At 33.8% G+C, this 19,797-nt stretch overlaps 2 protein-coding genes and 1 long non-coding RNA gene across 19 annotated transcripts; all 3 read right to left on the minus strand.

Annotated features, from left to right (window-relative positions):
• Window positions 1-1,172: 1,172 nt before the first annotated feature.
• On the minus strand, window positions 1,173-6,359 carry LOC132800614 (uncharacterized). Of its 10 annotated transcripts, none has more exons than XR_009635807.1 (7): window positions 6,123-6,359; window positions 5,849-6,041; window positions 4,646-5,532; window positions 4,346-4,513; window positions 3,319-3,584; window positions 1,400-1,852; window positions 1,173-1,187 (listed from the first exon to the last, which is right to left on the minus strand). It is a non-coding gene; the product is annotated as an uncharacterized LOC132800614 (long non-coding RNA). The 10 variants fall into 10 exon arrangements; XR_009635806.1 differs by having other exon boundaries at window positions 1,181-1,195; XR_009635805.1 differs by lacking the exon at window positions 1,173-1,187 and having other exon boundaries at window positions 1,295-1,852; window positions 6,123-6,357.
• A 5,473-nt stretch (window positions 6,360-11,832) lies between these two features.
• Window positions 11,833-18,940, minus strand: LOC107417943 (putative disease resistance protein At3g14460). 8 transcript variants are annotated; one of them, XM_060814712.1, is made up of 6 exons: window positions 18,810-18,940; window positions 15,200-17,470; window positions 14,284-14,408; window positions 13,985-14,200; window positions 13,069-13,334; window positions 11,833-12,305 (listed from the first exon to the last, which is right to left on the minus strand). In XM_060814712.1, exon 2 carries the CDS (start codon window positions 17,343-17,345, stop codon window positions 15,225-15,227), a length of 2,121 nt encoding a protein of 706 aa, XP_060670695.1. In that variant the 5' UTR covers window positions 17,346-17,470; window positions 18,810-18,940; the 3' UTR covers window positions 11,833-12,305; window positions 13,069-13,334; window positions 13,985-14,200; window positions 14,284-14,408; window positions 15,200-15,224. The 8 variants fall into 8 exon arrangements, with proteins under 8 accessions (XP_060670695.1, XP_048330280.2, XP_024929132.3 ...); XM_048474323.2 differs by lacking the exon at window positions 18,810-18,940 and having other exon boundaries at window positions 15,200-17,032; window positions 17,108-18,167; XM_025073364.3 differs by lacking the exon at window positions 18,810-18,940 and having other exon boundaries at window positions 13,985-14,147; window positions 15,200-18,167.
• LOC132800606 (disease resistance protein RGA2-like) lies at window positions 18,186-19,302 on the minus strand. The gene has a single exon (XM_060814713.1). It carries the CDS (start codon window positions 19,110-19,112, stop codon window positions 18,186-18,188), a length of 927 nt encoding a protein of 308 aa, XP_060670696.1. The 5' UTR covers window positions 19,113-19,302.
• Window positions 19,303-19,797: the final 495 nt, after the last annotated feature.

Here is a 19,797-nt window from a genome sequence, read left to right on the forward strand (position 1 = left end):
ACCAGACAAGATTAGATTGGATACATTAGTCGTCTGAACATTAAATAGTTTATCTTCTATCCAATAATAAATAGCCACGTATCGTGATATAAGGACGGCTATGTAATTTATGTTTGGAAGGGATGCCAAATGGTACCAATGGCACTTACAGTTCCATTGTAAGTTAGCGGGCTACATAGTTTCAAAAAAAAAAAAAAGGTTAGCGGGCTACATCTCACTACATTTCCTAATGAAGAATATTATAGATAATATATATATATATATATGTATGTTTACGTGGAGTCCATTTACGCATAATTCTTTTTTTTTTTTTTTTAAACCAAAGCAATAATTTTTTTTTCTCTCTCCCCTTCTTCCTTTATTAACTTTCTCTCTCTAATTCTTTTTCCTTCCCTCTTTTCCCGTTCTTTGTCCATTTCTTTCAAAGCCCACAAAGAAAACTCTCTCTGCTTCATGCTCTCTCTCTCTCTCTCTCTCTGCCATTGTAGGAAGCAAGCAGGACAAATCTTTTAGGAGTAGAATTTTCATAACCCAATATGGATATGGATAATTCCGATCATTTGTCCAATCTTCCGGAAGACATATTCCATCAAATTCTTGCATTTCTTGGCATGAACGACATTGCAAGACTTTCGACAGTGTCTAAGAGGTGCAGGGAAGTTTGCTTGTCATCGTCATTCTTCAACATTGTAGTAAAGGAATTCCCTGATGGCGATGTATTAATATTCCAGGTTTAGAGATTTTTGTAAGCCCTTTTTTATTATTATTATTTTTTTTAAGATCATTCGGTATTCTTCTCAAGGAAAACATAGACACGCTCTGATAATTAGAATGGTTCATAAATGCAAAATATATTCTTCCTCCATAACTATAGATTTTCTTGGAAAATGATTTGTAAAATGTCTAGCCCTCCTGATTTTAGTCTTTGACTCGTAGCATTTTCTGACTGTCAAAAGATAGAAATTTTGATGTTTGTACATGATAAACTTTTGGGAATTCCGCTATAACTTGAACTTCTTATAAAAGGGTTATTCAGAATTTGGTTGTATCATGAAGTATCTGGGAGCCGTGTACCACTAAGGAATGGTTAAACAAGTGAAAGACCTGTAGCAGCCAGGTAGCTTGGAGCTCTGTTTTTCTGCTTCTTCTTACTGTAGATGTTTGGTCCCCCTTCATATGCTTCTGATCTGCATAACTACCAAATTTTCCATTTAGTAGTAATATATTTAAAAATCAAAGAGCACAAGATTCATATATGGTTTCTTTTGGTGGATATATGGTTTATGTGAAAGAAAACAATAAAAATTATACAATTCTCAAGGCTAAATTTAAGACCAAATTTCCTTGAAATTGAGAGTGTAATCTGAATTGCTTGTTGAATTTCCACAGTTTGATCTACCTAATATTGTGTGTTGTGGAAACTTTCCTCAAACCGGCAGTGAAGTAATAATTATGCAGCACTTCTGGAAATGCTGTCAATATTAGTATCTTCTTGAGCCTTCTTCCTTGGTATCTTTTAAGGGCATCATGCAGGTGTTGAGAACTTGATCTGTTGCCTTCAAAAGCGATGCTAGACACAACTTCACCTCTGTTATGGTTCATAATGCATAGCAAACCATCTATTCCTCCAAGGACTATGATCAATTTGGCATCCGAATAAGTGTTGTGGGAAATGTATGACATCCATTATACATATATATAAAGAATGTTTACGGTGGAATATCAACATTGCATTTTTCTTTTTTTTCCCTCATGGTCCCACTTTGCAGCATCCAACGCGTCGTTGAAATGATATCACAAACTTGGTCTTCACACCATTGAACATCAACATTTGGTAAAAAGCATTCCATTGCTACACCACACAGAAAGCTTATCATCATTTTATAAATTATTGTAACTAGGACTATTAAACCATGCCTACAGTATTACATATTAGAAATTTAATGGTAACTGCAACTTAAGTCTAAAGAAATTCTACCATCAAGTAGGAAAACAAATTAGATAAAGAATCTTACAAATAAATAAGACACGAAATGTTTAAGGTCGATTGCTGATCCTATTCTTTATTCCTTATAAATGAATGGCTAATTAAATGTGTATCCCTTAGAAATGGAAATTAATCAACTCTGTAATAAGATATATAATATGAAAATATAAAATACGTTATATGAATGAATCGAAATTTCCGAATAATTAAGTTGAACTAGTTGATGTACTAGCCAATTATCAGCCGCCACGTATAAAGTTTAAAGTTTAAAGAAAGCAGGAAACTTTGGTTATAAATTCACTATTCATTTTTCAATTTTGTTTGGTTGGGAGCAAAACAGATTAATGACATAATGGCTTTTATTAACATTAAATCATAGGGTAAGTAAAGTTATTATTAGTTAGATAGGAAAAGCTAGTCGTCGCTAGAAAATATATTCGTAATTATCAGTATTTTCAAATAACCCTTTTATAAGTTGCTTCTTTTTATTTTACAGAAACAGATTACTTTTCCCAAATCCTCCTAAATTATAATATGTATAGAAAGAGATAAAAGTTTGTCAGAAATTAATTTCTTAGTTAAGTGTTTCAAAATAATGTGACCAGACAGAGTTTTGAACATTATCCATGATCTTGAAGGGTCATAAACTAAGCCATCAGACTCTCCATTGGTACAAAAATTTATAGCCATTAAAGTCAAGAATTCTGTCCATAACTGATCTTCTAGCATCCAACGCGTTTTGAAATGATACCACCGACTTGCCCATCACAATGTTTTGAATCATTCATTGTTCCAAGCATGACCATCCACACTTAGTTGACAGGCACTTCAATGCCACATCAGATTCATATTGTAAAAGTTTAAGAAAACTTTGTGACTACGCCTATTAAACCATGCCTACAGTATTATATATTTTTGTTCGATTCTGGTTAAACTGGCTGATCTTATTTTTTTTATCCCTTAAAAATGAATGGCTTTCAATCCCTTAGATATGGGGAGAATATATTGGAGACAAATAAAGCAAAACCAAATAAACAAAAGGAATCTGTTAGCATTCTCAGTTCACAGCATCTCTAATTAATCTAAAATTAATCAACTTTCCAATAAACATTAATATGGAGATATAAGATACATAATAATTTATTTATTTATTTATTGAAAAAAGATGGAAATGTCTTCAGAATCAATGAGGATAAGATATATTAACAGTTTATATAAATGAAAACAATAACAACCATGCAATTGTTAAGGCCACATTGAACATCAATTTCCTAGTATTTAACAGGGTGATCTGAATTACTTGTTGAATATCCACACTCTGATGTACCTACTTTTGTGCATGGTGGCAACTTTCTTCATCCAACCAGCCAAGAAAGAGTGAAAAATGTTCGAGCACTTCTGGAAATGCTATCAATGCAGGTATCTTCTGAAAGCCTTCTTCCTTTGGATCATCCAATGGCACCATTTGTGCCTTCAGAACTTGATCTTTTGCATTCCAAAACAATGCTGGAAACGACTTCACCTGTATTCTGGTTCAAAAACTCCTTGCACAGCATCTATTCCACCAATGAATGAGTTGATTGTCATCCGGAAATAGCTGTACAGAATTAATATTCATAACCAAGTACCAACAAAACGAACAATCTATCAAAGTATAAACGAAAAGCATTATTACAATCAGAAAGCACACTCTTAAATAGAACAGTAGAATTTCATCTTCACTCAATAACAATTGCTACCTAATCAAAAAGATAAAATATTAAATATAGAACGGGGATGTGAATATAATATATGCTATTTAAGTTACAATGATTGTTTACTAGGTGAATGATATATATTATTTTACTCGTGTCACACATGCATGTAAAACTACAAACAAGAAATTGGTTTGTTCAAGTTGGCTTACTCTCGTCAAAATCAAAGGCAAATGGAAGAGCTCTCTGGATTTGAATACAAATCTTCTACGCATATTTTCTAGACTGGAAGATTTGTTACAAGAGAGAAAATAAGTATTGAGCAGATTAGGTGTTACTCGACACACCACATGTATATTGTGTATGTGGGAAAATAACTTATCACCTACACCAGTAAGAAGTAAATCCATCTTAATTTGGCATTGGTCCACTCAACAGAAACCAGGTTATGATAAAAATAATATCATCACCGCAAATTGATTATCATGGATATGTAACTTTAAATCTGCTTAAAATCATCTATACAAAGCATAAACTTTAATGAGCCCTGAAATTAGAATACCATATACGAAAATTTTTTCGAACAACTAACAACCAATTTGATAAAGATTTCGTCTTTAACATTATTGTTCACTTGATAATTGAATTTGGACAAGGACATTACCCAGCAGAATAGCCTGTCCATTAACAAATATCAATAACACCCTCTTGCAAAGCTAATCTATGAAGTTCCACTGAAAGCTTCTCCAAAATCGAAATACAACTTCAACGATTCCTCCAAATTAGTAGAACTGTTGTATTGGAAACACACATGAGACCCATTTGCCACTGCCTGTAGCAGAAAATTTGCAGCTAACTTTAGACTTATTTGTAATCGCATTGCTTTGAGAAAACAACAATACACACACAATTTTAATTCTTGAATCTATTTTCCAAAGTGGAAGCAGAGAAAGTAAAGAAATACCAGGATTTCCAGACGACAAATCATATGGGATGAGGTCGAGGAAGGAAAAACATGGTGCAAAGGATGTCGTATTGGAAACAGGCAAGGCTTGAGCTGCGTGTTATGGACTCTAGAAAACCAAAGAACACTTGCAGCAACTTTAGACCTATCCATTATCGCATTCCTTCCCCACCATAAGAAAACCCCATCTTTATTATCGACTCGAATTTTCAAGAGGAGAAGAAAGGTAATAAAGAGTACCAGGATTTACAGATACCAAGCAGCAAACGAGGTTGAAATGATACACCAAAATATATACACCCACAAACTCATTATTGTATATGTAACTTTAAATATGGTTAATAATCATGTATGAGGTGTGAAAACAGAATACAAAACATAAAACTTTAATATGAGACCTGAAATTAGAATATGATATATGAAAATATCATTGAAGACACAAGCAAGTTGATAAAGATTTCACCTTTAGCATTGTTTCTTTACTTGATCTATATATATATATATTGAAAAAAAAAATGTAAAATTCAAGAATATTAACCAGCAAAATGGCTCCTCCATTGATCAATATGAATAACATCCTCTTGCAAAGCCAATCTATGATGTTCCATGGCAACCTCCTCCAAATATAACTTCAGCGGTTCCTCAGAATTACAAGACCTATTGGAAGCACCCACAAGATCTATCAACTAGAAAACTTTGATCTGTTGAAAACTTGTTCTGTTGCCTTCCAAGACAATGCTAGAACCAATTTTCACCTGCGTTCTGGTTCAAAGATGAGTGAAAGATGGAAGGAAGCCAGACAAAGATGAAACAAAAAACAACGGGAAAACACCTTCTCACCTACACAGCTAAGAAGCAAGCCCATCTTCATTCGGTAGTGATACACCCTAACAGAAATCAAGTTTAGATAAAAATGATATCTTCTCTGCATAAAACTGAGTATGCATACACCCACAAATTTAATAGTCTTTTCTTTTTTTTTTTTTTTTTTTTTTTTTTTTGGTCATGAAATTTATTAGTCTATCTGTAACTTTGAATCTGCTTAAAATCATATAATGCCTGAAATTAGAATATGATATATGAAGAACTCATTGATGGTCCAAGAAAAAATTTGATAAAGATTTCACCTTTAGCATTGTTGAATACTTGATAATCGAATTAAAAGGGGAAAAAAGACAGTAAGACTCAATAGGAGGACATTACCAAGCAGAATGGTCTCTCCCTTGATCAATAATCAATATAAACAACACCATCTTGCAAAGCCAGCTATGGATTCCAAATATAACTTCAGCGATTCTTCCAAATTACTAGACATATTGGAAAAACCCACTAGACTCACTGCTGCTGCTTGTGGTATACCAGTTGCAGCAACTTGGACTTATTCATAATCGCATTCCTTCACGAAAATGAGAGAAAACCCATTTTTATTACCGACCCCATTGTCAAAAAGTACAAGCAGAGAGAGAATAAAGAATACCAGGATTTGCAGACGACAGAGCATCGGACGAGGTCGAAGAGGTCGAGGAAGCAGAAGATGACGCAAAGGATGTTGTGCTACAGGGAGTGAGTGAACTGTGGTCTGAGATGATACAGAGCTTCTCCTTCTCTGCCTCTTGTTCTTGTCTCTCACTGGAGTACGATCCATCGCTGCACCGTGGAGCGGAACCAAGTGAGAATAGAAGGTGAAATGGGCAAACTTGGGCTGAGAAAATCAATAATAAGAGTTATTAATTATTATTATTATTTTTTTTTTGATAAGATGGATAAAAGAAATTGTTTTTCTTTTTTTTTATTTATTGAAATTCATTTTTATTTTTTTTAATTAACGGTGGTGTTATCGATTTGTCACTGAACCTTAACAGAGAAAAATAAAAAAATATGATATTTATCAGCTCGAATGCGATCCCAGCCGTGAAGTAGTAAACTTATGATCTACCCATTTGATATTAAATAATTTTTGTTATAGAGTTTTAAAGATTTTATTTTTTATTTTCTTTTAACAAATCATAAAATTGTTTTGATTTTTTTCGACAAATTTCTTTAAAATTTATATAATATATATATATATATATTTAAAATTCTCAATAAAATTTGAATATGGTTAAACGTAAATTTGAATATAAAAATAAATTAATGACAATTTATATATATTAATGGAAAATACAAATGGTTATGGTCCATAGTAACGAATTTCATACTGATAACATTTGGCATATAAGATATCAAAAAAGGATGCTTACTGCTCATAATTCGGGTAGTTAATTAGTTAGGTAAATGCCACTGATTCAATATTTGCAAATGATTGTAAAAATGTAAAAGAAATACAAGTGAGATTTATCCCCATTAACTTAACTGCAAATTAAAGGACAAAGCAAAGAAACAATACAATATATTTACAGAACTGTTACTGTGGGACCTTCCCCATCACAAAATTGGCGACAACTGTAACTTTAGACTTGCATATTTACATATTTACACGATCTGATAATTATAGATGTTGTCTTCTACCAAATGATGAATGACTTTCTCATAGTAGCATTTACGAAGTAAACGACATTCTCATTGTAGCATTTTTATACACACACACACACACATATATATATATATATATAATTCTTCTATGGTAAGTTCACATACATCAGGTAACATGTTGTTCATCTTACCTGGACCACTCTCTTATGCTACATGTTGTTTGAGGTATAAATTTTCATATATATATATATATATACATATGTACACATATACATATACATGTACGTATATACAGAAATCGAACCTAAATAATACAAGTTGGATAGCAACGAGCGGGCACGAATCGATTTCCCATTTAGATAAGCTTCGCGGATGCAAGCAAGCTCAGCTCGGAGACCGTATCTGCCTTCCTCAATTGTTTGTGATAGGAGAGGGCATTCTGTAATGCATAGATCCTCTAAAGAGGTGAGAGAATACAACTCTTGTGGTAGTGTTGCCAATATATCACATCTTTCAAAAGTCAAACTTTTGAGTGCTAAGAGTTGGCTTATCTCTTTCAGCAATGAATCTAAATTGGGATAGTCTAAAATGTATAGTCGGCCTAAAGAGTTGAGACCATGCATCTCCTCTGGCAGTGATGTCAACTTGTGGCATTTTTCAATAACAAGAGTTGTAAGCGATGAGAGATTGACTATTCCTTCAGACAATGATTCTAAATGGGACATTCAGCTATGTATAGATGATCCAAAGAGGGAAGACTATGCAGCCCTTGTGGCAGTGTTTCCGACTTATCACATCTGGCAAGAGTAAGATTTTTAAGTGATGAGAGATTGCTTATTCCTTCTGAAAATGGCTCTAAATTAGAACATTCTTCAATTGACAGATGGTTTAAAGATGTGAGAACATGCATGTCTTATGGCAGTGACACCAACTCACAACATGCCTTAATAAAAAGATATCTAAGAGATGAGAGATTGCTTATCCCTCGCAGCAATGGTTCTAAACTGGGGCATTTATTGATCTGTAATTCTTCTAAAGATGTGAGACCATGCATCCCTTCTGGCAGTGATTCCAACTTATTACACCATCCAATACGAAGATTTTTAAGTGCCAAGAGGCTGGCCACTCTTGCGGAAGTGCACTAAGCTGGGGCATCCGATAATATCTAGATTATCAAGTGCTGAGAGGTTGCCTAATACCTTTGGCAATGATGTCAAATTGGGATATAATCTTAAATGACATCCAGTCACTCTCTACATTATTGCCATATAATATACTTCCAATCGTCCTTATGGCTAGAGGAACTCCTTTGCACATTTTTACAATCTCCTTTCCTATTCTTACAATGTTTAAGTTACGAGGTTCTCGTCCTCTCTCGAATGCCACTTTCCTAAACAAAGACCAAGACTTATTCGGCTCTAGACCTTGTAACTCATACGGCTTAATGGTCTGCATCATTTGGGCAATGTCCATGTTGCGGGTAGTTATTAATACTGCACTACCACGTGAACCATCCATTAGCAAGGTTCCTAGTTTAAGTCATTTTTCCCTATCTTCATTCCACATATCATCTAATACAAGAAGATATCTCTTTCCACTTAGCTTTTCGCGAAGAGACTTTTGCGGCTGATCTAGCTTAAGGCCTTGTTGTACAGAACCATCTATTGATTTAAACATTTTCTCAAGAATTATTTTAAGGTCAAACACATCAGATATGCAAACCCAGATTTGCGGTTCAAAATGTTTCTCAACCATCTTATGATTGAAAACTAACTGAGCAAGTGTTGTTTTTCCTAGTCCACCAATACCGACTATGGGAAGGAATGAAACATTATCCTTATCTTGATCAGAATCACAACCCAACAAAAGTTCAATAATTTTCATTTTATCATCATCCTTCCCAATAACTTCTTCACCACGCACAAAAGAGTGAGTCTATCTGTTGACATATTCAGTACTATATGTCTTTTGGGTGAGTGTTACCGGTATCAATGAACCTAAGGTGCTATTTTCCTTAATATCTTTAAGTGTCTCCTTAATTTTTTCTAACTTACGAACCATCTTTAAACGAAAAGCAATTTGGTTTGAGTTTGAGAAGAAAACTTCCCAGACATCAGTTGACGCCCCAAAGCTTCAGTTTGAAATTCGTCCAACAAGTTATCAATATCTTCAACTGCATCTTCAAGCCTCCCAAGCCAGACTTTGACTAGATTGTTACTGACCCGCTTCTCTTCTGCATCAAGAATTACAGCTACCAGCACCTCCATTGTTTTCCCAAGCTTCTCAAACTCCTCTTTGAGACCCCAAAACTTTCCAATCTCTTTGAAAGCTTGAGATCCCACCTTTAGTATGATGGAAGACACAACATTAGACACAACACCTTAGGCCATTACTTTGAACGGTGAAAAAAACAGAGAAAAAAGGAGTGGCTAACTTGGAAGGTCCAAATGGGAAGTTTAGCAAATGGTTTGGCTTTGGAAACGATGAGTATGTTATAACCAGCATATGAAGAAATGTTTCCACGTGAATGCAAAGTCAAAGAAAGCAAATAATAAATAAATAAATAAATAATAATTATGGTGTCCTTAGAAAGACCAAAAAATGTCGCTGTATCATAGTATAATTAATGTTTTTGTTACGAAGAAGATGAAGATGAGACTGAAAGCTGTAGTAATGTTAATGTCGGTCCAAACCAAATAAAAAAGTGGATGCGCATGTGAGAATTTTATAAACTAATCATTTTAATTGGGAGTCCGAAAATAAATAATAGAAAGTCGACATTGACAATTGACCTGAAATGATAAACTACTTCCCTGAGTATCAAGCTGTTGATGCACTAACTATTTAATCAACAGCCACGTATTAATAAAGCAGGGCAATGCTTCAAGAGCCCGTTTGGTGGGTTGAACAAGGATAAAAATTGAGATTATGATAAAATAGTTCTAATCCCTATTTGCTGCACGATTAAAAAAAAAAAAAAAAAAAAAAAGTTCCTATGTCCAGAGAGTTATCCCACTCTCAGTATAAAATTATCCCACTGTAACATGATAGAATTATCCCACCTCTACTTCTAGGATAACAATTATCCCACTCTAATAGAAACTTACCTTTTTTTATTTTTTATTTTTATTTTTATTTCAACCCCTCAACCCACAGTTTGTTTTTTTCTTTTTTTCTTTTTTTTACTTGCTTTACATTGTTATTTTTATTTTCTATATTTTAGGGTTTTTATTTTTATTTTTTATTTTTTTTGGTTATCCTTAGTTTTATTCTATTCTATTTTATATTTTTTATGTTTTATCTTCTACTTCTTTTTTTTTTTTTCCTTATCTTCCAGTATTTTTTTCCTTTTTATCCTTTTTATCTTCAGCTTTCAATATATATATATATATATATATATTTTTTTTTTAATCTCTTGATCTTGTTTCTTCTTCCATGAGTTTTTTTTTTTTTTTTTTCCCTCTTTCTTTGTCCTCTCTTGTTTTAAGTTTTTATTTTATGTTTTTTTAATCTCTTGATCTTGTTTATTTTTTCCAACTTTCTTTTGGTAGATGGAGGTCCTCTTTTCAGATGTAAAAGCTCATTGGAAAGTAGATTTGCAAATCTATTCATCCATATTAAAAGAATTAATAGGTTACCTACAGAAACTTTTAAACAATATTTGATTTGACAATAAATGGAAAAAAAAAAAAAAAAAGTCTCTCAAGCCGGTATTTGATTTGACCGCTATTGACCTGCTTTGCCTCTGCATCATGAATTACTGCTTCTAGTGACCTCATTGTGTTCTAAAGCTTCTTAAACCTATTTTTGAGACCACAAAACTTTCCAATCTCCTTGAATGCTGGAGAGCCCAACAATCTGACAAACGTATAGATAACTTTGAAGGCTCAAATAGGAAGTTCAGCGAATGGTTTGACCGTGGAAAAAACTGAGATTGTTACTAGCAGCATATAAAGAAGAAAGGGAGAGCCAAACCCAATAAATAATAATAATTAAGGTGGCCACATTTGAAATTTCCAAATAAGTTAAACAGAGATGATAAACTGGTTGATCTACAAGCCAATTAATCAGCAGCCACGTATTAAAGAATGATGCATAAGTTTTCTCCCTAAGGCAACATGGTTTATTTACCAGTTGTAATTGCAGGAAATATCTGTCTGACCCTGCAATTCATTAGATCGTGTGAACATCTATGTCTGTACAAATGGCAGGTATGCTAGATAAAGGACGCGGAAAAATATTTACAAACAAGACAGCAAAAAAAAAAAAAAAAAAAAAAAAAAAAGCTTAAGTTTTTTAATCTTGTATTTTCAAATAGGTTATATATATATATATATATTAATATATATAAAGAAAGTTTTTGGTGGAATATCAACATCGCGATTTTTTCTTATGGTCTGACTTTGCAGCATCCAACGCGTTGTTGAAATGATATCAAACAAATTTGGTTTTCACACAAGAGTTTTGAATCATTCATTGTTCCAACTCCAAGCATTCATTGTTCCAATGCTACATAGGACCGAAAGCTTAGCATCATTATCTTAGTTTTTGTAACTTGGACTATCAAACCATGCCTACAGTATTCCAGATTAGAAATTTAATGGTAACTGGCACCAAAGTCTAAAGAAATTCTACCCAAATGTTTAAGGTCAGTTGATGATCCTGTTTTTTATTACTTACAAATGAATGGTTATTCTATCCCTAAGAAATGGAAATTAATCAACTCTGCAATAAGATATATAATAAGAAAATAGAAGATACATTACATAAAGTATTTGAAAATGGCTCTTGAAAATCAAAGAACAGAAGATAAATAGTATATATGAGTTAAAACAGTAACAATTACAAACTTCTTAAACAATTTCCTACTATATAACACAATGATCTGAATTGCTTGTTGGATTTCCACTCTATGATATACCTACTTTTGTGTGCAGTGGCAACTTTCTTCATCCCAGCAGCCAAGCAAGAGATTTGAGATCGGCCACTTTCTGGAAATGCTATCAATACAGGTATCTTCTGAAACCCTTCTTGCTTTGAATCTTTCAATGGTGGCTCGGAGAACTTATGTTGTCTTCCAAAACAATGGGGGAACATCTGTGTTCTGGTTCAAAACTCCTAACTCTCCATGTATTCTACCAATGCTAACCTTCATTTGTCATTCTGAAGTGCCAACCAAACCAACAATCTATCAAAATTTAAATGAAAACATTATTATAATTAGAAAACACACCCTTAAAAATAGAACACTACAATTTATTTTTATTTATTTTATTTTATTTTTGAACAAAAAACATTACAATTTCATCCTTGTAATAAGGATTACTACCTAATCACAAAAATGTGAGAGATAAAAGAGCAATTGGCATCTTCATCAGTCATAAAGCCAAATAATTATAAAGTTAAAATATAGAAAAGGGGGTGTGAACATGACCCATGCTATTTAAGTCTCAATGTCTGTTAAGCAGGCGAGTGGTAGTATGGAACTCGAGTTACACATGCATGTAAAACTACAAACAACAAATTGGTATATTCAAGTCACCTTGCTCTCATCAAAATCAGAGTCAACTAAAGGGGTCTCTGGATTAGAATATTAATCTTCCATGAGTTTATAGATTTCTAATGATGAAAGACGCATTACTTGGTATCATTTCCATGCAAACAATAAATAATATTAATATATTATGGTATAGATTGTAAAAGGAAGCAAAACTGAGTGAAAGACATAAGGAAGCTAGACAAAGATGAAACAAAAAACAGACATCTATGCTGCAAACATGCTTATGGTTTAGATATTAAGGTTCTATAAAGCCTAGGAATAAACATGACTATAAAAAGGTTTTAATCATGAGAAAATTGATGTTTTCTTTCTTTACAAGGGAACTATAAGTTGGTAGAAGTTTTCAGAAAATTGAACTTTGTCTTGTAGCGTTATATGTTTTGGAAAATACCTTAACATCTAAGCTGCACCATTAAGAAGGCCCCTCTTGATCAGGCAGTGATCCACCCTAAAAGAAATCATAGTTTAGATAGTGATAATATTTCACCCCATATGGACCTTGATCTTTTGCCCTCCAATGCTGGAAACAACTTCATTTGTGTTCTGGTTCAAAACTACTTTCACAACATCTATTCCAGCAATGATAGGTTGATTTGTCATCCGGAAGTAGCTATACAGAATTAATATTCATAACCAAGTGCCAACCACACCAACAATCTATCAAAAGTATGTACAAAAACATTATTATAATTATAAAGCACATTCTTAAATAGAACAGTAGAATTTCATCCTTAATAACAATTAGTACCTAATCAAAAAGTAAAGTAAAGAACAGGGAATGTGAACATGATTTATGTTATTTTAAGTCACGATGATTGTTTAGTAGGTGAGTAGTATTATTTTATCATGTTAAACATACAAATAAAATTACAAACGAAAAATTGGTTATTCAAATTAGCTTGCTCTCGTCAAAATCAAAGTCAATTTGAGTAGCTGTCTCTGGAATGAAATATTAATCTTCCACGCATATTTTCTAGATTAGAAAATTTAATGCAAGAGAAAAAGGGTATCGAGCACATTAGCATGAAGTAAGTCCACATCTTAATTGGGCACTGAACCACCCAACAGAAACCAAGTTAAAAAATAATATCTTCACCGCAGATTGATTATCCCGGATATGTAACTTTAAAGCTGCTTAAAGTCATGGGGTGTGAAAATAGAATATAAAGCATAAAACTTTAATATGAGGCCTAAAATTAAAATATGATATATGAAAAATTCTTTGAAGAAATAACAAGCAATTTGATAAAGATTTCATCTTTAATATTACTGTTTACTTGATAATTGAATTTAGACAAGGACATTACCCAGCAGAATAGCCTCTCCATTAACAAATATCAATAACACCCTCTTGCAAAGCTACCTATGAAGTTCCACGAAAGCTCCTCCAAAGTCCAAATATAGCTTTCAACGATTCCTCCAAATTAGTAGAACTTTTGTATTGGAAACACCCATGACACCCATTGGCTGCTGCTTGTAGCAGAACATTTACAGCTAACTTAGACTCATTCGTAATTGCATTGCTTCAAGAAAACAACAAGATGCACAGAATTTCAATTCTTGAATCTATTTTACAAAAGTAGAAGCAGAGAGAGTAAAGAAATACCAGGATTTCCAGACGACAGAGCATATTGGACGAGGCCGAGGAAGGAGAAGATGGCATAGAGGATGTCGTGATCGAGGGCCTGAGAAACTGAGCTCTGAGTTCACCGCCTCTTGCTGTCTCCATCGCTGCCATGGAGCGGAACCGTTATTATATTACTATTATTATTATTTCCGATAAACCCAAAAAACTGCAGCTTTTTTTTTTTTTTTTTTTTTTTTTAAAATTAAGTATTAAACATATAAAAATTTAAATTTCTATTACTATATTTCACCTATTCAAATACATCATACTTTTTAAATATATATCATATTTATTTTTTATATGTCTTAACGCATTTGCTTTTAAATAATTTTCGATAAAGAGTTTGAATGATTCTTTTTTTTCTTTTTTCTTTTTTCTTTTGAGAAATCATAAAATTGTTTCAATTTTTTTTTTTAATGGATAAACATAAATTTGAATATAAGAAAATAAAATAATGACAATTTATATAGATTAATGGAAAATGCAAATGGTTATAGTTCAGAGTAACGAATTTCACACTGATAATATAGATTAATGGAAACTGCAAATGGTTATGGTCCAGAGTAACGAATTTCACACTGATAACATGTGGCACATAAAATATCAAAAAAAAAAAAAAAAAAAAAATTGGCATGTAAATTTATTTAATGAGGTATTTTAAAAACATATAAAATCAGTAGGAACAAAATAGAAATCATAAAAAACAAAAAAGACAAGGCAAGTGAGATTCATCTCCATTAACTTGACTATAAACTAAAGGATGAAGAAATATATATATATATGTATGTATGTATATATATATATATGTGTGTATGTATATATATATATATATATATGTGTGTGTGTGTGTGTGTGTGTGTGTGTGTGTGTGTGTGTGTGTGTATAGAAAACGAACCTATAAAATACGAGTTGAATAGCAGCTAGAGCGCATGAATGGGTTTCCCATTAAGGGAAGCTCGGTAGATGCAAGCAAGCTTAGCTCGAAGGCCGTATCTATCTTGCTCGATTGCTTGTGATAGGAAAGGGCATCCTGTAATGCGTACTTCCTTTAAAGAGGTGAGACGATGCAAGTCTTGTGGGAATGCTGCTAATTTATCACATCTTTCAACAGCAAAACATTCAAGTTTTGAGAGTTGGGCTATCCCTTCTGGCAATGACTTTAAGTTGGGACAGACTAAAATGCATAACTGGCTTAAAGAGGTGAGACCACGTAGCCCTTGTGGTAGTGATGCTAACTTATAGCATTTTTCAATATGAAGAATTTTAAGCGATGAGAGATTGGCTATCCCTTCTGACAATGATTCTAGATTGGGACATTCTTTAATCTTTAGTTGAGCTAAAGAGGTGAGACCACGCAGCCCTTGTGACAGTGTTTCCAACTTATCACATCTTGCTAGAGCAAGAGTTTCAAGTGATGAAAGATTGCTTATTCCTTCTGACAATGATTCTAAATTGGTACATTCTTTAATGTAGAGATCGTTTAAAGAGGTGAGACCATGCATCCCTTGTGGCAGTGATACCAACTTACAGCATGCCTTAATAGAAAGATCTGTAAGAGATGAGAGATTGTTTATCCCTTCTGGCAATGACTCTAAATTGGGGCATTCAGAGATGTCTAGTTTGGCTAAAGAAATAAGACCATGCATCTCTTCTGGCATGGATTTCAACTTATCACACCTTCCAATACGAAGAATTTTCAATGATGAGAGATTGCCCATCTCTTTGGGCAATGTTACTAAATTGTGGCATCCCATGATAACAAGACTATCAAGTACTGAGAGGTTGCCTATTCCCTTTGGCAATGATGTCAAACTGGGGCAGTCTTCAATGTAAAGTCTCTGCAACGATGATGAGAGGTTGGCTATCTCCTCTGGCAAAATTTCTAAATCCTCCATATGTTGAAGATGCAAGTAGTTCAATCTGGAAAAGGGGGTTGGAGCTGTGGAATTGAAAAATGAATCAGAAGAAGATGCTAATGGTGGTGATAATAAAGGTGATACAGCTGCTTCAATCAGCATTGCAATTTGTTGTAATATTGCTATAGAGCTAACATAGTAAAGATGTAAATATTCAACATTTGGAAACAGCGGCATGGAAATTAGGTTAGGGCAACCCGCTATGGTTAGACGTGAAAGAAAAGGGAAAAAAGGTTGGTTTTGGTTATGGTGTATCATGGAGGATGTTGTTGGTGTTAAACCAACAGGCTCATTCCTCTTCCACCATCCCTTCAGATTTGGACAAACACTTATTTCAAGTTTCTCTAGGCGAGGGAAGAATAGATCTCTTGAAGCCAACGGATACTCTCCTTCTAAATTAACATACTGTAGAGCAGCCAATGAAAAAAGTTTAAGTTCCTTGAGATGACTCATCGACTGATCCAAGGATGGTAGGTATCGGAGATTTTCACAAAGTGATAAATCTAAACTCACAAGATTACTAAGTGAAGAAAGCCAACTTGCAAACTTTACACCCATATACCTCACCACTCGGAATGCTTTTAGGTTAACATGTGGTTGAAGGCCTTCCAACAACATTTCATCATGCTCTGCAATATCACCACCATCATCTACATTCTTCGACTTCCACAGTAAATGTAAGGATTGAAGATGTTGCTTCTCCTTTAAATTTGCACCCTCTGATTTTGCAGCATCTCCCTGCAGATTATGGCTCAACCTCTTAATCACTAGTTGTCCTCTCAAGTTATTAAGGTGGCTCAGTTCAGCAAACCCTGCAGCATCTTTCCACTTTGAATTATTCCCTGCCACAAAAAAATGATCCAATGTGCGAAGAGAAGTTAACTCACCAAGTCCGCCAGGCATATGAGTTAAGCGATAACATCCATCTATCAAAAGATGCCTTAAGCTGATCATATACTTCAAATTTGGAGGAAGGCTCAACAGCCTCGAACAATGAGTGAGAATCAGTGTTTGCAAATTGTATAGTCTCGTTATAGAACTTGGTAGCTCCTTCATCCTATTAGATGAAAGATCAATGTATCTCAAGTGTTTTACTTTATCAAAACTATCTGGTAACGTTGCCATTCTCAAATTCTCCAAACCCAAGGCTCGTATGCACTTTAAATTGGATAAAATTGCTTCACAACTCTTTTCGCTAAGACCGCCTATTCCTTCTTCGAGTCCAAGAAAGGTGCGCACCAACTCCGTTCCTTCAAGAAAGGACATTGGAAATGTCAAAGAGCTCCACTCAGGTTTAATATCCATAAATATATGACGAATCTTTTGACGAAAATTTTCATTCTCTGGATACTTGTCTATTATGATGCTATGTTCCCCTGCCACTGAAATTGCAAGATCATGCATAAGGTCATGCATTTTACACTTCTTTATGGTACCCAACTCATCTCTCCTTACCTCATGGAAAAAAGATCTCCCGAGTAAATATAGAAAATAACCATAACCAATATCTTCTAGACATTCGTTCTGGTCAGACGAATTAACAAAACCTTGTGCCATCCAGAGTTTTATCAACTTTTGTACATCAATGACATAATCCTTTGGAAATAATCTACAATAAGCAAAACAATGCTTCAAATGAGGGGCAAGACAATCATAACTTAGCCGGAGTGTCGGTAGAAGACCATTTTGGTGTTTAGGTAACTTTGCAAGCTTATTAATCTTAAAGGACACCCAGTCACTCTCAAGATTATTGCCATACAATATGCTTCCTATTGTCCTTATGGCAAGAGGAACTCCCTTACACTTTTCTACAATCTCTTCCCCTATTCTTACAATATTGGAGTTACGAGGCTCTTCTCCTCTCTCAAATGCCACTTTCTTAAACAATGACCAAGACTGTTTTTTGTCTAAACCTTGTAACTCATACGGCCCGATGGTTTGCATCATTTGGGCAATGTCTTTGTTTCATGTAGTTATCAAAACTCTACTACCCCGTGAACCATCCACAAGCAATGTTTTTAGTTTAAGCCATTTTTCCCCATCTTCATTCCACACATCATCTAATACAAGAAGATATCTTTTTCCACTTAGCTTTTGGCGAAGAGAGTGTTGCAACTGATCTAGCTCAAGGCCTTGTTGTACAGAACCATTTATTGATTTAATCATTTTCTCAAGAACTATTTTCAGGTCAAACACATCAGATATGCAAACCCATATTAGAAGTTCAAAATGTTTCCTAATCTTCTCATCATTGTAAACGAACTGAGCAAGTGTGGTTTTTCCTAGTCCGCCCATACCAACTATGGGAAGGAATGAAACATTATCCTTATCTTGAGAATCAGAACCCAACAAAAGTTTAATAATGTTCATTTTATCCTCATCCCTTCCAATAACTTCTTCATCACGCACAAAAGAGTGAGTCTCTCTGTTATTGGCATGCTCAGTGTCTGGTTCTAGGGGGAGTTGTGTCAACATACCAAAGACGCTATCATCTTTAATACCTTTAAGTGTCTTCCTAACCTTTCTTAACTTAATACCCATCTTTACTTGAAAAGCAATCCGGTTTGAGTTTGACAAGAAAGTGCGTACCTTCTTGGTGGTTTCATTCCCAGGCATCGCTTGACTCCTTAAAGCTTCAGTCTGAAATTCGTCCAGCAAGCTATCAACTTCATAAACTACGTCTTCAAGCCTCTCAAGCCAGTGCTCGATTTGACGGCTATTGATCTGCTTTGCCTCTGCATCTTGAATTACTGCTTCCAGCAAGCTCATCGTATTCTCAAGCTTCTCAAACTTCTTTTTATGACCCCAAAAGTTTCCGAGCTCTTTGAATGACGGAGTACCCAACACCCTAACGATGGAGGCTACAACACTGATTAAAGCTCCTTCTGCCATTACTTGGACGGGTGAGAGATAATACAGAGAAAGGGCTTGGCTTAATTACTTTGAAGGAGGTTCAAATGGAAAGCTTAGCAAATCGTTTGGTTGTGGAAACGATCGGAATGTTGACATTAATATAAACAGGAGAAAAGGTAACAAATGCGAACACCGAGCCAGACCAAATTTTCCAAATAAGTTGACTTTAGATTTTTTTTTTTTATATGTTTAAATAGGTTTATTTATCAGTTTTTGTCGGTTAATATTAATAGCAAATTTTTAAAAAAAAAATCTGTATTTTATAGTTAAAAATATTGTAAAAATATAATTTTAATTTTTAACTGTTAAAATTAATTAATAAAAATAATAAAATTATTTATTTTGATAATTTTAAATAATTAAAAAATATAAATAATAATTTTTTTAAAAATATAAAATTGAAGTGAAATAATGATAAAGGTAAAAGACGTAAACGAAAATTAAGTTTATAATGGAATATGGACATTGCATTTTTTTTTCTCATGGTCCCACTTTGCAGCATCCAACGCGTCATTGAAATGATATCACAAACTTGGTCTTCACGCCAATGAACATCAACATTTTTGGTAAAAAGCATTCCATTGCTGCACCACACAGAAAGCTTATCATCATTTTATAAATGATTGTAACTAGGACTATTAAACCATGCCTACAGTATTACATA

Source organism: Ziziphus jujuba, chromosome 2 (assembly GCF_031755915.1).
Source record: "Ziziphus jujuba cultivar Dongzao chromosome 2, ASM3175591v1".
NCBI classification, from domain to species: domain Eukaryota; kingdom Viridiplantae; phylum Streptophyta; class Magnoliopsida; order Rosales; family Rhamnaceae; genus Ziziphus; species Ziziphus jujuba.

Coding starts and splice junctions, on each gene's coding strand:
- LOC132800606 (XM_060814713.1), bottom strand. CDS start 19,112: ATGGCAGAAGGAGCTTTAATCAGTGTTGTAGCCTCCATCGTTAGGGTG.
- LOC107417943 (XM_025073364.3), bottom strand. CDS start 18,167: ATGATGCAAACCATCGGGCCGTATGAGTTACAAGGTTTAGACAAAAAA.